Source organism: Cannabis sativa, chromosome 6 (genome assembly GCF_029168945.1).
Source record: "Cannabis sativa cultivar Pink pepper isolate KNU-18-1 chromosome 6, ASM2916894v1, whole genome shotgun sequence".
NCBI lineage: Eukaryota > Viridiplantae > Streptophyta > Magnoliopsida > Rosales > Cannabaceae > Cannabis > Cannabis sativa.
The window spans coordinates 66397096-66413715 of NC_083606.1; the positions used below are offsets into that span (position 1 = coordinate 66397096).

The following is a 16620-nucleotide window of genomic DNA, read 5'->3' on the forward strand; positions in this document are numbered from 1 at the left end:
CCGGTAATAGAATGTTACTTTATAAAATCCGAGTTTGTGTCCCGAATAATGTGAAACTTAGAAAAGAGATTATGATTCTAGATGAAGCTCATACCACTTCATTACATCTAGTAGAATCTTGTAGATTGATATATAACTGCAACAACTTACTTCGAGGCTTCGAGCATTTTTCTTCATTAAATAAACGGTGCCGTTTGGTATCAAATAATGGATGATCTAATATCAACTGGCCAGTTTATTAGTGGTTTGTTTACTTGATTGTGAGAGACGATGCTTTATAGGAGGAGGTTGCACTACTGAAAAATGAGGCTTCTAACTTCAGATTTTACATATTTTTATCTCTTTTGAATAACACATAACCGAAGTTAAAAAAGCCTTTACATCACTTTTAACTTCAGTTTCGGATTCACCGCGGCAAAGAAATAAGGGCCGCGTTTGATTACGAGAAAAAAAGACATTAAACTTCCGTTATAAGCGAGGCGACTTCATCCCATATTCCTAATTGCAGGCTAATCACATGTTTATCATCTGCAAATTAATGATAATCTGTTCACTGAAACTAATATATGAATAAGTTGTATAGGTTATGTTTAATTAATAATAAATCATCCAACAAGAAAGATAATGAATGATTATTAATTCAGCAACCACAATGCTTATTGTCAAAAAAACAAGCTAAGTTTCCAAACAAAAAAGAAAGGCACTACAGCAATATTTCTTAGTATTGAATCACCTACGGTAAAAAAAAATAAAAAGAAAATAATCTCAATGCAAATAATTGTTGGTCTATCAAATAAAACTATACCTCACTGGAAATCTCAAACTCAGCACCTATTGGTAAATGATCACTCGGGTGATTTGAGTTCGGTAGTCCACCAACAACATCAGAAGAATCTGATTCCGGAAGCTCAAGCAAACTCACTGGTTTTATGTTATCAGAAGGAGAAAAGAAAATGTAATCCAATGTATCTGTAAAGTCGGGTGTGCAGTTGGTGAACTTCGGCTCCCCTTTTGTTATGTTGTAGACGCTGCATAAACGAATAGGAATGTTTTCTAGATCTTCTTGCACTGTCTCTGAGGAAGAGAACTTGTTGCATGAATTAAGGTATTGGTAAACCTGAAATAGAATGGAAAAGAAACGACACATTCACATCAAGCTTAAGGAACTTGAAGCCAGAGACTGTAGAATGTTCTACTACTCTGTTTTACTATGATTCTATACTTCCAAAAGAGAAATCAATTGTGTTTCTTTAGCTTACACAACTACTATTTTAAGTTCTTTAATCTTTATAGCATGGTAAAATTTCAGAGTTGCTTCAAATGTGCTGATGCAGAGCCTATGAGAAGCAATATGCATGTGTAGATTCATTTCATCAAGTGGGGTGTGTGTGCATTGCTAAGTAAAATGCATCAGGCTTCCCAAAAGTGATTAACTAAGTATGAAATCAAATTGAAGAAAACATTAAGGAATGTATACCAATTAATGAGAGAACGGAAGTAGACAATAAGCAAGAAAAAGAGAGCTATGAATAAAATGCTTAGTCTAGTGCTTACAAACCTTATCCCCTGGGATTGAATTGAAATCACCAGCCAAAAATAGTGAAGATGAACAGTTAAATTTGTTGGATACCAATGCTTTAAATTGAGCTAAACGAGATACAAGATATTTAGCCTGCGCAAGCTTCACATCGGCCCAGGCTGGATCCCTGTGGCGAAGACATTGATTAGTTCGAATATAGTCCAAGCTAAATACACATTAGCAGCAGTTGCATAGTAAATTATGCAATAATATTGAAATTTTACCAATAAAGATGTGTGCTTGACACTATAACAATAGGACTATGAGGACGCTTAAGTCTGAATGCAGCCATAATGCCAACACAATCACGTTTTAGCCTCACTCGAGGATCATTTGGATCCCCCCGATCTTGTGAATTACCTATTAGTGTAGTGCAAACAGACAAGAAGAAAAGTAAGCTTCCAGCAAACTGTTCCATTTGTAACCAAATCCTCAATGGGCAACAAAGTATCATAAAAGGAAAGGCAACATGAAAAGTATAAACAACGGAGAAATAAATGACAAAAATCCAGTGTAGAAGAAATATGCAGTTTATTGCATCCCAAGATCCACTGTTTATGGATTTATAGAAATAAACTGAGTAGCAAATCGGATGTTTGATAAGTCAATTTAAAGCTCTCAAATAGAGATTAATATTCATGTGGATGGCCACTCTTGTTAACATGTCTTCCCTTTATTTCTTTGTTTCGCATACATCATGTATAAGGGTTCGGCCAAAAAGCAAAACTACTCAAACAGAGAGTATACTTTAAGCAATTTGTAATCTGATCCAAGGAACAGACAACTATATAAATATAAAGAAAAAAGCAAATCGACCCTCAATCAATTAAACAAAAGAGAATAGGTGTACGCAGCATTCTAAATATAATTGAAATGTGTTTTGCTATTGTTATATGTAATCTAGGTACTACTGTAGCATATCTAAGGGCAGGTATTTAAAGTTATTTAAGCTCGAAAATTGAATAACAGATCATTCATTAGTCTATGCAATGACACCCAGTAGTACACTTGTGCCTGAATAATGGACTCTTAGGTGCACAGAGCTTCTTTCTAAACCTTTATCTTGTTTCCTTCTTTAGAAGAAGAAACTGTTTCCTTCTTTAGAAGAAGAAACTGTTTCCTTCTTTAGAAGAAGAAACTGTTTCCTTCTTTAGAAGAAGAAACTGTTTCTTTCTTTAGAAGAAGAAAGGAATAACTTAAAATGTCTACATAATAAAAATAGCAATTGTTGTTAACCACTTTACTTTTATAGAAAATCTAAGTTAAGTTCATAGAAAAACTTAAATTCCTGTGTGAGAAATAAAAACAGCAAAATTTATACAATAGACTTACCACTTGTCACTTCAGAATCTCTATTGTCGGAAGCTTTCTTGTCACTTTGTTCTTCATTGATCAATAAGCTTCCATTTTGAATTGAGTTTACTAGATCATTGTAGTCTATATTCTCCTGTAAAATTAACTCTGCACTGAATCAAACGCAAGACAGATAATTAAGAAGGCAAACATTGGTGTCGTATAATCGTAATCAGCAGTAGTACAAATGTGCAACTCAAACTTTTTATTTTTCGTCAAGCACACTGAACAACACAATCCTATAGTACCCAGCGGATTTAATGAGCATACACATTCAACTCCCATGTAGACATTATGAAAACATTCAGCACATAATAACTAATAAGTAGGTTCTATATACTCGAAAGATTACAGAATGGAACCTACTAAAGATAATTATCCCATCAATGATTGAGGTTGTTGGGTTTTATGCCCTAAATAAAACTCATTTCAATATAATCAGATTTACTTATTAATATAGATCAGAAATAACATTTAATGTTGCATGGTTCACATGATTTATTTCATGATTATATGTACATAATGTATAAATTCATCTGAAACCCTTTTCACATACTTGATCCTGTTTATTGTGCCGTCAACACATTGGAAAGTAAACATGACTATGTGAATAAAGTTTCCTAGATTTATCAGACACAGGGTTTTACTGATATGATAATCTACAACAAGAGTTTACTTGTATTTGGAGAAATACTATGTTCTTTCCAGAACATTGGTTAAAGTAAAGCTCAGGTTGGATGCATGGAATATGCATCGGAAGGGACCGATATTGAACTTTGACTTAGATTTATTAAACTTACCGTAATATCTATTCAAGTCAATATCGCCTAGTTGATCCTAGATCAAATGATCTTAATCCTGATATGATTAGGCTCAATCTTGAAAGGCTATTCGTGTTCTTTGATTTGTTAGTTAAGCCTACTTTTAGGTCAGGGTGATACGTACATTTTGGGAACACGGTAGTGCAATTGAGTGGGAGCGCTATCATAAACATGGAATCTATAGCTTCTATCTGGCGAATAGTAAGCAAAGGATGATCTCCTTCGAGCTTGACCAAACGAACATAAATGGTGGAGTACTCATTTCACATTAGCTGAAATATCATTTATACGGGGTCAAGTGTTTTAAGGAATAAATACATTGTAGGGTGTAACGGTAATTTAATCCCTTTACAAAGGTAGATCATTCATATAGAGGATCATTGATCACATTAGGATTATAACAATGGATAACTAATGATGTGTCTATATGGTGGAACATATAGAGCATTCTATATACTGAGAGTGCAATTCTAAGTTCTATGCGTGGATTCAACAAAGAATTAATAAGTTAGTGAATTTTAGTGTTAAATTCTTGATCTACTTATTGGAAGCTCGGTTATATAGACCCATGGTCCCCCCACTAGTTGAGATAATGTTGCTTGTAAGACTCATGTAATTGGTTTTGATTAATCAATTATAATTCACAAATTAGACTATGTCTATTTGTGAAATTTTCACTAAGTAAGGGCGAAATTGTAAAGAAAGAGTTAACAGGGGCATATTTGTTAATTATGATACTTTGTATGGTGCAATTAATAAATATGATAAATGACAATATTATTTAATAATTATTTATAGTTATTAAATAGTTAGAATTGGCATTTAAATGATTGAATTAGGAAATTGGCATTTTTGAGAAAATCAAATACAAAAAGTGGTAAAATTGCAAAATTGCAAAAATCAAGGCCCAGTCCACCTAGCCTAGGGCCGGCCACTTATGTCATCTTTTTTAAATGATTTTTTCATTATTTTAATGCCATATAATTCAAATCAAGCCCTAGAGGAATGCTATAAGTAGATAGTGAAGGCTTCAGGAAAATTACACTTTCTGAATCAGAAAAACCTGAGCCTCCACTCTCTTCTCTAGCCGCCACTCTCTCTCTCTTTTCTTCCTCAATATTTCGAACCTCTCTTAGTGATTAGAGTAGTGCCCACACACATCAAGTGATACCTCAATCATAGTGAGGAAGATCGTGAAGAAAGATCATCAGCAAAGGAGATTCAGCATCAAAGATTCAGAGAAAGAGATCCAGGTTCAGATATTGATAATGCTCTGCTACAGAAAGGAATCAATGGCTAGATATCTGAACGGAAGGAGTCATATTATTCCGCTGCACCCAATGTAAGGTTTCTTAAACTTTATATGTGTTTAATTTATCGTTTTAGAAAGTTCTTATTTAGGATGTTAATAAACATACTTGTGAGTAAATCTAAGATCCTGGTAAAATAATTTCCAACAACTGGCCTCAGAGCCATGGTAATTGATTTACTTACATGTAATTTGGACTTTAAAACGAATGTTTGTATGTTATTTGGATGGTATCATGTTGTATTGAGTGTTATTTGATGATTGATTGATGATTGTGAAATTTTCGTGAAATATAATTGTTATTTCGGTTCTGGCATTATTTTTATTGGATAGTATGGAAAAAATTAAGCAAGTTAGCCTTTTACAGAACTCAATTTGGATTTTATTTGAATTAGTTATGATTTTTTAAAGATTTGACAAAATCGGGGCTGTGCTGATAGTTTCCTGCGATCGCAGAACTGTCCGTACAGTTTCGAATTTTTTCAATTTTCTTCAATTTTTCATACTTTTTCATGGAATTAACTTCCAATTTTTTGTATGGTTTTGTATATATACTATTACTATTCCTAATTCAATTCTAATTATCATTTTGAATTAATTTAAATTTTTTTTTTAATTTAATTCAAGATATTAGTGTAATTTGAATTTGAATAGAATTAGTATTTATCTTTTTGCTTAAAAATCTATCTTATTTTTAAATTTGATTATATTTTTTTTAAATTTAAGGTCAGATATTTTAAGATATTTTAAAAATATCTTATCTTTTAAGATTTTTTAATTAAATCTTTTTAGATATTTTGACCATATTTAAATTTAAAATAAGATATTTATAATCATGTAATTTTAAATAGATATAAGATATTTTGCTAATTTTTTAAATTTTGTTATTTTATTTATTTAAATTACATTTGAAAATTTGAAAAAGATATTTATTTATCTTTTCTAATTTTTATTTAATTTTTATTTATAAAATAACATTTAAAATTTAAAAGTAGTTAGCAAATTTTTGAAATGATATTTAGGTTGGTTGAAACCTAATTTTTCAAAAAAAATTGTAGGTTTAATTTTAAATTTTTTTTTAAATTTCGAATTTTTTTAAATTTTTTAAAAATTTTCGAAATTTTTTTATTTATTTTTTATTTATTTAATTAATTATTTTCGAAATTAAATATTTATTTAAAATTAAATAAATCCTACATCCAACTATCCAGCTAACCTTGTTGCAGGAGTATGTGTTTTAGCTTATGTGTAAGTTTTTAAAACCTATTATTACTTGATTGCAAATAGCCATGGTTACTTTTTGCCAGATCTAATGATCTGATGGCTCCACTCGTCGAAGATAATAATTTGTAACAGGTATATTTACAATCTTCTTTCATCTGTGTATGACCTAGCAACATGATAGGACCCATCCAAAGTGTGCCTGTGTGAGCCTATGTGTTTAATTTTATTATAGATGCATATAGGTTAATGTTGCTAAATAAAATGTCATAGTCATTGATAGATTTTATTTAGGCCCATTTAGTTTTGGGCTTATTCAATTAATAACAGTTGTTCTTATTAAGGTTAAATTCCTCTCTTTTGGGCCTTGTGTGAGAGTTGGGAGCCATAGAAGTGGGTACGACATACTGAACCCGACTCCCCTCACACAAACCACCCCAATTGTGAAGGCCCATTTGCCTGATTTGAATAACTGTACTAGGTTAATTACACTAGTTTAACCTAATAAAAATTGATTAGCAACATAATTAATTTCATTTATTTTGAAATTAATTTAAGAAAAATATAGTTTAAAGAATTTTTTTATTCTAAGCTAAACTATATGTATTTTCTTGTATTTAATTAAATATAGAATTATAACCATCTAGATTCTTTCTGGAGCTTAATTTAAATTTTTCATTAAATATTCCTATTTAAGTTGATATTTAGTTATCTACAACTAACCAACTCAAATCTGAATATCTTTTGAATTTCAAATTTCAAAAAATTAAGTTGAGGAATTTTAGGCATTGGTTATTAAGATTCTTTAGATATTTTTTTTTAAGTTAATATCTTTTCGAATATTAACTTAAAATGGAATATTTTCAAATTAAGTGGTTACAACTTAATTTTTGATATTTAATTAAATTTAAATTTGAAAATATTTAAGTTCTAGATTTTTCTAGTACAACTTAAATTAGATATTTTTTCAAATTTTGTGGAAAAGATACTTAGTCAAATAAGATATTTTCTAGATAGTTATTTCTAGACTACTTATTATTTCTAATATTAAATGGGAAAATATTATACATTGTGAAATTAATTATTTAAATAATTAATTTTGGTACAATTTATTTTAAGTATATTTTTCTTAGTATTAAACTAGAAATTAATAATTAAGCCTTCTCTACACTTAATTATTTATTTCTTGAATTTAATACATTTAATTAATTTGAAAATTAAATATCTAAGTTGATTTTTATCATCATACTTAAATATTTCTTTTTCATGACATTTAATTAAATAGAAAATTATTTTTAGTTGAAATTTAATTTTTCAACAAAATTTAAATAATTTTCAAAATATATTTTTTCTTTATTTTATTAATCAATTTACGAAATTGCATTTCTTAAATGCTAGAATTTCGAATTTTATCTTGAAAAATAGATTAAGTTGTAAATTAATTATTTTAATTAATTCTTGGATCAACTTAAATCAATGATTTTTTCATTTATTGATTAATTTAAAATTAATTGAATTAAAGTATATTATTAGAATTTGAATTAATTAGTCAAAAGAAAATCTAGATAGGTGATATTTTTGCTTGAAGTATTTTTCTAGTGTATTTAATTAAATAGAAAATTAATATTTAAGTTGATTTTCATCATCATACTTAAATATTTGAAATTTTTCTTATATATTTAATTAAATAGGAAAATTATATTTTTTGTTGTAAATTAATTTTATTAATTAATTTTGGGCCAACATTAAATTAGAATAATTTTTCCAGGATTTATTTTTTATTTTACTATGCATTTTTCGAAAATTGTATTCTTATATACTATAATTTTTCGAAATGCAATATATATTTATAGAAAATTAAATTTGAGTTGTAAATTAATTTATATTAATTTTGTAACAACTTAAATTGAATATTTTTCTAAATATTTATTAGAAATTATTACTAAGATGGAAGAAATACATGTTATTTTCATATCCATCTAAGTAAAATTTATAAATATTAAATTAAAATTTATATTTAGAATTTTTCATTCTAAATTGGAAATTTTAAATAAATATATATTTAAAATAAATAAATTAAATAAAGAGAATCAAAGAAAATACAACTCACTTTAAATAATGAGCTTGATTATTATTAAGATATTCGATCTCCATTGTTGGTCTTACAAAAGTTAAATGTTTTCAATATAACCTCGAGACGCTAGACTTCGTCCCCCTATGGATGGTTATTCGTTGAACGCATTTAACACCGTAAGATTTCATTTGATAAGTATTTTGTAAGTTTTCGTCTCTATTAGACTCTCCCCTACGGTGACTACTTAGAGATAAACTTATGAAACATGAAACAATGGTGGAAGCTCATAAAATGAGAATAACCTTGACTCTCGCCTACCGGGACAACGTTGGATTCTTATTTTGATCGAATAAAAGGTTGCTAGAATGGTTTCTATTTTAGATGAGCTGACAACTCTATTCAATAAATGATACTTTGACTCTCGCCTACCGGGACACTGTATCAGCTTGTTGAAAACCTTGGAAATTATTTAGGATTGTATGTTTTAGTATTTTCACTAGTCATTCCTACTTGCTATATGTTTATAATTTCTGAATTGTGTATGAATTTATATTGAACCATGTTATTTTCTGTTATTAAGTTGTAGTTTAATTTCGAATCTTCATTGTTGGTCTAACATGTTTGTTTTTCTAATGAGATAAATCCCTAATGGATTTTCACCATTAGACATACATAATAGTGTTAGATCTCGAAAGATAAATATTGTATATGCAACATCTAGTTGTTCATCAATTGATGACACCTTAGACTAGTATTTTTACAATATGAAACAAGAAGATTACATAAATAAGATTACTTTGTCTTTCGCTAATCGAAGCATCGTTGGATTCTTATTTTAAACGAAATTATCCTAATTCCTCTTAGCTTATTCATTTCGAATTAGCTTCAAAACATATCATTGGATGAATGGTCTATAAATCATTTCATGTCATTCTATATTTTCTCATGAGAAATTAAATGACGCATATGATTATAATCCCGAAATTCTATTCCCAATTGATATAAAACCTCAATCTTAGAAATCTCCTACTTGTATGGGCAAATCTGACTTAGAGTTTGTATTAGTAGTGGTGGTCCAAGAAAGAATTACTCATTATATTTGGTTGAATTTAAGTCTTTGACTTTAATTTTAGAATCCAAACAGAGATTTTCTTATATTTCTAATTCCAGATACAATACAGTTACACTTTCTCAAGTGTTTAATATCCATATTTTATTAATGGATTCAAACTGTATGGAATATGAGTTAGGTATTCTGTGACCAGGATCCACTTGCACTATTCTAAGAACTCTTTGATGTAACTAAACCTATGTCATCATAGACACTACCACATTTTCTTAATCTATGGCATTTGTATCTTGTTCATAGTGGATTTGACAAGATGAATCTCTGCAAAGAGTTAATATGCCTATATCCACTGAAAGTAGTTCATCTCATTCGCAGATGAATGTACATTCAGGGGTGGATATGAGTTTTTCGTTGTATTCTTAAAACGATAACTCTAGATTATACCTTATGCAAAGAAATTTGAAATGTTTGAAAAATTTCATTAATTTCTAGCAATGGTTACACACCATTAAGGTAAGTGGTTAAAGATCTTGCGAACTGATAGGGGTGGAGAAATAGTTAGTAGATATGCAGTTCAAAGATCATTAAATTGATTTTTGAATTATATCCAAACTTACCTCCCGTAAATTTCGAGTTGCATGTTGATGATTAGTTACTAGTCGATGCCTAAATCCTTCTATGGTAATACAATTTCAGAATGATGTAATGGTTGTATACTTAATGTAAATCATTACTAGATTCATGGATGACCTAATCAAAATCTTAAGAAAAGCTAGAACTGTTAACCATGGTTTCTTAGCTATTCTAAGTGATTAGGGGTGGACCATCCCATTGTCAATAGATAAGAAAGTGTTTGTTCAAACAAATACTACTTTTCTAAGAAAATGACTAAGTCTGAAAAACAAGTAGCAAATAAAGGAGATATTTAATTCTTGATTCCAAAAGTGTTCTATCATCTTATATGACATATGATGATCCCACTGCCTCTGTTGTCTTGTCACAACCAAAGAGGTTAATACCATTTAGTTTTCTTCGACATAATTCGCGGTACCTTGTCGTAGTGGGAGAGTTTCTAGGAACTCACCTTCTTATGACTTGGGAGACACTAGTGATTAAAATCCATTGTGAGTTTAAACAAGTAATGGATTGTCAAGATAAGAAACTAAGAAGAAAGCCTATAGAACTATGGTTTAATCCATTCACATGGAATAACCTAAAGTTTTCTATTACAAGGACATAAAAGGAAATTTTCGTTTATAAGTCTATTCAATGGACTTAACAAAACTTCCTGTTCCTAGTATTACAGGTTTGAGTTTATCTAAACCTATGGCTTGTGGTATACACAGTAATTACTTACTCTAATGCAAGCAACTTACTTTAGTAAAATGTCAAGCATTTTCTTTCTAATGGCAATCTATAGAAGCTTCACAACTTCTTAGGTATAGATTTTATTTATCTAAGGAAAAGTCTTAACTATTCCAGAAAAGATAAAGCCATGAAAGAATTTCTTATATCAACAGTGAGAGGTCTTAGATATGCTTTTGTATGCCTTAGACCAGACATCTGCTGTTGAGTGGGAGTAATGAGTAGGTATCGATTAATCCAGAGAAGAACATTGGAAGACAATCAAGTAAATTTTAAGATTAAGAAGAGGAACTATATGTTAGTCTATAAGGGTGTGTTTAAAACTCTTAGACTACACCATATCAGATTTCGAAATTTGCCTATGTGCTAGTAAATATTTCTGATAAGATGGTGGTTACTACGGGGGTGGAATAGTGATTTTGGAGAAGTGTAAAAACCTATACGAATTCTCTAAGTCTACCGAGAGAGAGATTGAATGTTAAAGCTGCAGGAAAGTTACTTATTCAGTCTAAGGAAAGTTCTATACATCTTTGGCACCATTCCAAATTGCCTTAAACTACTAGTGTTAATTTCCTGATTAACCAAAAGTAGTTGCCAAAGGTATAGAATCCAGTATCCCAAGAGCGTAGACATATAGAGAGGAATTTCACATTATCAATGATTTTGTGATTAAAGGAAGAGTAATGGTGGAGAAAAGGTTGTGGTTAATTCAACCTTTCAGATCCTATTACGAGGAGTTTACTACTACTACACTTGATTTGTATATCAAGGTGTTGAGATTATTTGAAACGCACTTTTTGTTTTATATTAGTGCAAGTGGGAGTTTGTTGGGTTTTATGCCCTAAATAAAACTCATTTCAATATAATCGATTTACTTATTAATATAGATCGAAATAACATTTAATGTTGCATGGTTCACATGATTTATTTCATGATTATATGTACATAATGTATAAATTCATCTGAAACCCTTTTCACATACTTGATCCTGTTTATTGTGCCGTCAACACATTGGAAAGTAAACATAACTATGTGAATAAAGTTTCCTAGATTTATCAGACACAGGGTTTTGCGATATGATAATCTACAACAAGAGTTTACTTGTATTTGGAGAAATACTATGTTCTTTCCAGAACATTGGTTAAAGTAAAGCTCAGGTTGGATGCATGGAATATGCATCGGAAGGGACCGATATTGAACTTTGACTTAGATTTATTAAACTTACCGTAATATCTATTCAAGTCAATATCGCCTAGTTGATCCTAGATCAAATGATCTTAATCCTGATATGATTAGGCTCAATCTTGAAAGGCTATTCGTGTTCTTTGATTTGTTAGTTAAGCCTACTTTTAGGTCAGGGTGATACGTACATTTTGGGAACACGGTAGTGCAATTGAGTGGGAGCGCTATCATAAACATGGAATCTATAGCTTATCCGGCGAATAGTAAGCAAAGGATGATCTCCTTCGAGCTTGACCAAACGAACATAAATGGTGGAGTACTCATTTCACATTAGCTGAAATATCATTTATACGGGGTCAAGTGTTTTAAGGAATAAATACATTGTAGGGTGTAACGGTAATTTAATCCCTTTACAGTGTAGATCATTCATATAGAGGATCATTGATCACATTAGGATTATAACAATGGATAACTAATGATGTGTCTATATGGTGGAACATATAGAGCATTCTATATACTGAGAGTGCAATTCTAAGTTCTATGCGTGGATTCAACAAAGAATTAATAAGTTAGTGAATTTTAGTGTTAAATTCTTGATCTACTTATTGGAAGCTCGGTTATATAGACCCATGGTCCCCCCACTAGTTGAGATAATGTTGCTTGTAAGACTCATGTAATTGGTTTTGATTAATCAATTATAATTCACAAATTAGACTATGTCTATTTGTGAAATTTTCACTAAGTAAGGGCGAAATTGTAAAGAAAGAGTTAACAGGGGCATATTTGTTAATTATGATACTTTGTATGGTGCAATTAATAAATATGATAAATGACAATATTATTTAATAATTATTTATAGTTATTAAATAGTTAGAATTGGCATTTAAATGATTGAATTAGGAAATTGGCATTTTTGAGAAAATCAAATACAAAAAGTGGTAAAATTGCAAAATTGCAAAAATCAAGGCCCAGTCCACCTAGCCTAGGGCCGGCCACTTATGTCATCTTTTTTAAATGATTTTTTCATTATTTTAATGCCATATAATTCAAATCAAGCCCTAGAGGAATGCTATAAGTAGATAGTGAAGGCTTCAGGAAAATTACACTTTCTGAATCAGAAAAACCTGAGCCTCCACTCTCTTCTCTAGCCGCCACTCTCTCTCTCTTTTCTTCCTCAATATTTCGAACCTCTCTTAGTGATTAGAGTAGTGCCCACACACATCAAGTGATACCTCAATCATAGTGAGGAAGATCGTGAAGAAAGATCATCAGCAAAGGAGATTCAGCATCAAAGATTCAGAGAAAGAGATCCAGGTTCAGATATTGATAATGCTCTGCTACAGAAAGGAATCAAGGGCTAGATATCTGAACGGAAGGAGTCATATTATTCCGCTGCACCCAATGTAAGGTTTCTTAAACTTTATATGTGTTTAATTTATCGTTTTAGAAAGTTCTTATTTAGGATGTTAATAAACATACTTGTGAGTAAATCTAAGATCCTGGTAAAATAATTTCCAACAGAGGTTCCCTTTTAGCCAGTTATGTGAATTTGCCATTATAAATTGATAGACACTTGAACACAGTTCAGTTCTTGAAAGAACTATGAAAGGCTATTTATTGATAAGAGCCAAAGAATAATACAAATTCCCAAGTTATTCGAGAAACTTGCCGAAACTCCTGGGTGATCTTCTACTCTAAACAATCACAAAACAATAATCAATACCTTTCATATGATTTAATCTGAATATTTACTAACATATACTCCTAACCATTCAACCAATGGAACTCTAAATATTTGACACCCTACCAACAGTACCTCTCAGCCATTAAAGACTTAACAACTGAGCAACCATAATCCTAGCTAAACTTTTCTTGTGCAATAAAATATATTTTAACTAATTTGAGGCCTAACATAAATACCAAAGCTGTCTAATTCAAATCTAACAATACATGTGTTTGGCTTTCACAACAACAAAATCAACATACCGATCATTCTTGAAAAAAATCCCACAGCCATCGCGCTTCTGACCACTTCTCTGAATGTAAATACTAGAATAACCATTTTTCTCCATATTTGCTTTGTAAAAACTCTCATACTCATCAACTTCCTGTGAAGTTTCACAATCATAAGCAATGAGATTGTATTAAATACCAAATTTCAATAAGAGTAAAATAGGCAAAATGTGATTCCAGATACAACATACCTGAAGGCAAAGAAAGTCAGCCCCAAGATTCTTGAGAACAGTTAACACTGCTTGTGACCGAGCTTTCCACCTATAACCAAAGCCATTAAAGATGAAGAATTCACCAAAAACAACAGCTTCAAAAAGTATAATTAGCAAAATAACTTTCTCATTTTTACACTAAGCGACCAAAAGGGGGTCAATTCAAATTCAGTATTCCACAAAAATGAAATCATTCAATGTAGTCAAATTCCATATACCTGAGACAAGGAGATGGAGAATGCGGAAAATAAGAGCTCTTCACATAAGCCTATATACATATATGAGAGTATGAGTTTATATATATAAATTGATAAATAGATGTAATGATAAATTAATATTAACCTGGGCGAGAATGTTATAAGAGACCAAAGTGAATGTGGAAATAGAGTGAGAGTGAGTTGGAGAAGGAGTTTGTTGAATGGGAAAGAATTTGGGGATTTTTGGAGTAATGGTCGTAGTTGGGGGTTTGGCTTTGGCTGAGACTGAGAGGGAATCCATTTTTCTGGAAGTGAGAAAAGATGGAGAAGTTTTTTGTGTTGTGAAAGTAAACAAAGAGGAAGGCAAAGGAAGCGAAAGAGAAGGGATGGTCTTCTTTAGCATCATTTGACTTTACTTCTTTCTCTCTCTCTCTCCTTTTTGTTTTTTAATGTTAAAAACTCAACCCAACACAACTCCTTCGCCGCCGCCCTAGTTCCCGTTCCTCAAACAACTTCCTTCTCAAAACAAGCTTAAACATACAAATTTCCTATAATATATTTGGAAATTCTAGGATAAAATAAAGAAATAAGAAAAACCAAATTGGGTCCATTCTCTATTTTTATATTATAAAATATAAAAATTTACATGTTCTCTCCATTTTTTTTAGAAAAAAAAAAATAAATGATTTATAATATGCATTGTCAACTAAAAAGAAGAAGTTTTTTTTATTTTTATATTTTAAAATATTTTTTTTGTATTTTTATGGAAATTAAAATAGCAACTCATATAAAAACTACCGAAGCAACCACTAGAACAGCTAAATTTGAAAAAAAATATAAAAAATAATGTATAGAGTAATTTTCTAAAAAAAATAACTATGATAAATATGAATTATAACATGAATTCCAAATTGAATACTTGGTAACCTTTACTTCCATCGGTGATTGGTCAGAACCAAGAAGACCACAATTCCTCAAGTGTGGCTCATGAAGAAGAAAACTAGCAGCCCTTATGCTATCTAACAAATTAACCAATTGCTAATGATGTCTCGCCACAACTCCAGTTGAGTCAGACTTCAGCAGAATTGCTAATGAGAGCAACAAATAATTTCGAGTTAGAAAAGTATAAAATGTAAAAAATAAGTACAAAAGAATAAAACTTATGTGAGTTTTTGAAAAGTTATGTAATAGCATGGATAAAGTTTGGTGGTCTAAAAGAATTGATGCTTGAATTCCTTATTGTTGGGAAGATCAACAATAATCGTCGTGCACTCGTCCAAGTATGTCCCAAGATAAAAGAATCCCCCAAAACAAATCTTCCTCACAAGAGTCACTTTTAGGGTGTACAACCATATGATTTCATACGTGTGGTCATTTGGACTAGGACATTTCCTAGTAAAAAATCATTTTCAGGAGTTTTAAAATATAAAACAATAATTTTTTCTAATAAAAAATCATTTCAAATAATTTGTTACTTAAATATTATATATTACTTAAATTTAAGTCTGATTTTTCCAAATACTAATCTAATTACGATTTTTGTTTTCTCTATTTTTCAGCACTAATCTTGGGATTAGATTAATTACTTTCTATGGTGGGGGTTTCATTTTAGGTCTCCGTCGGTGGTGGTGAGTTGTTTCCATCTCAAAGAAGGTGGGACAAGTCCTTTAGCGCACAGAAGATCGACTCTTTTGTCGTGCAGAGAAAGTAGATTCGGGGATAGAAGGGAGGAACCATGGGGTTTTGGAGACCAATGTTCCTAGGTTTCTTTGCGAGATGGTGGGGTCACAAATCTGCCGCCATTAAAGCCGGTGAAGCTCCATTTTTTCAGTGAGAGAAAGATATGGAACAAAGAGAGATGAGAGCATAATGAATTTTGAGAGGCTGCAAAACTTATGGCAAGTGAACTTCTACATAGCTTCATAATGGTTGTCCTTGCATGTCCTTGCAAGATTTCATTGCTTCAGTGAATGGTTCAAAATAAAGTTCTCTAAAAGAACAAGAAGTTAAGGCATTTTTGAAATGCTAAAAGTCAATTAATTAATGCATTAAATTAGTATTTTTGCAACGAGAGATGCTCGAGGGCACCAGTAGTGCCTAACACCCTCCTATTTTTATGTGTCAATATCGTTATTGGTCCAACTAAGTATCGGGTCCCATATAATTTAATATAATAACTTTTAGGGAGTATCGCTAGTCAATCGCAACGCGACATATCGAGAAGG

General features: G+C 30.7%; 1 protein-coding gene across 1 annotated transcript; it reads right to left on the minus strand.

Annotated features, from left to right (window-relative positions):
• Nucleotides 1-607: 607 nt before the first annotated feature.
• LOC115695991 (carbon catabolite repressor protein 4 homolog 4) lies at nucleotides 608-14999 on the minus strand. The gene is made up of 8 exons (XM_030623108.2): nucleotides 14541-14999; nucleotides 14417-14466; nucleotides 14178-14247; nucleotides 13960-14081; nucleotides 2912-3045; nucleotides 1804-1939; nucleotides 1559-1706; nucleotides 608-1117 (listed from the first exon to the last, which is right to left on the minus strand). Exons 1-8 carry the CDS (start codon nucleotides 14799-14801, stop codon nucleotides 800-802), a joined length of 1239 nt encoding a protein of 412 aa, XP_030478968.2. The 5' UTR covers nucleotides 14802-14999; the 3' UTR covers nucleotides 608-799.
• Between the last annotated feature and the right edge of the window lie 1621 nt (nucleotides 15000-16620).

Bases quoted from the DNA above. Each gene is read 5' to 3' on its own strand.
- LOC115695991 (XM_030623108.2), bottom strand. From the start codon at position 14,801: ATGATGCTAAAGAAGACCATCCCTTCTCTTTCGCTTCCTTTGCCTTCC. The intron at 14,467-14,540 runs GTTAATATTAAT...ATATGTATATAG, and splicing joins CTTATAACATTCTCGCCCAG to GCTTATGTGAAGAGCTCTTA. The intron at 1,707-1,803 runs GTAAAATTTCAA...TCTTCGCCACAG, and splicing joins TCAAGCACACATCTTTATTG to GGATCCAGCCTGGGCCGATG.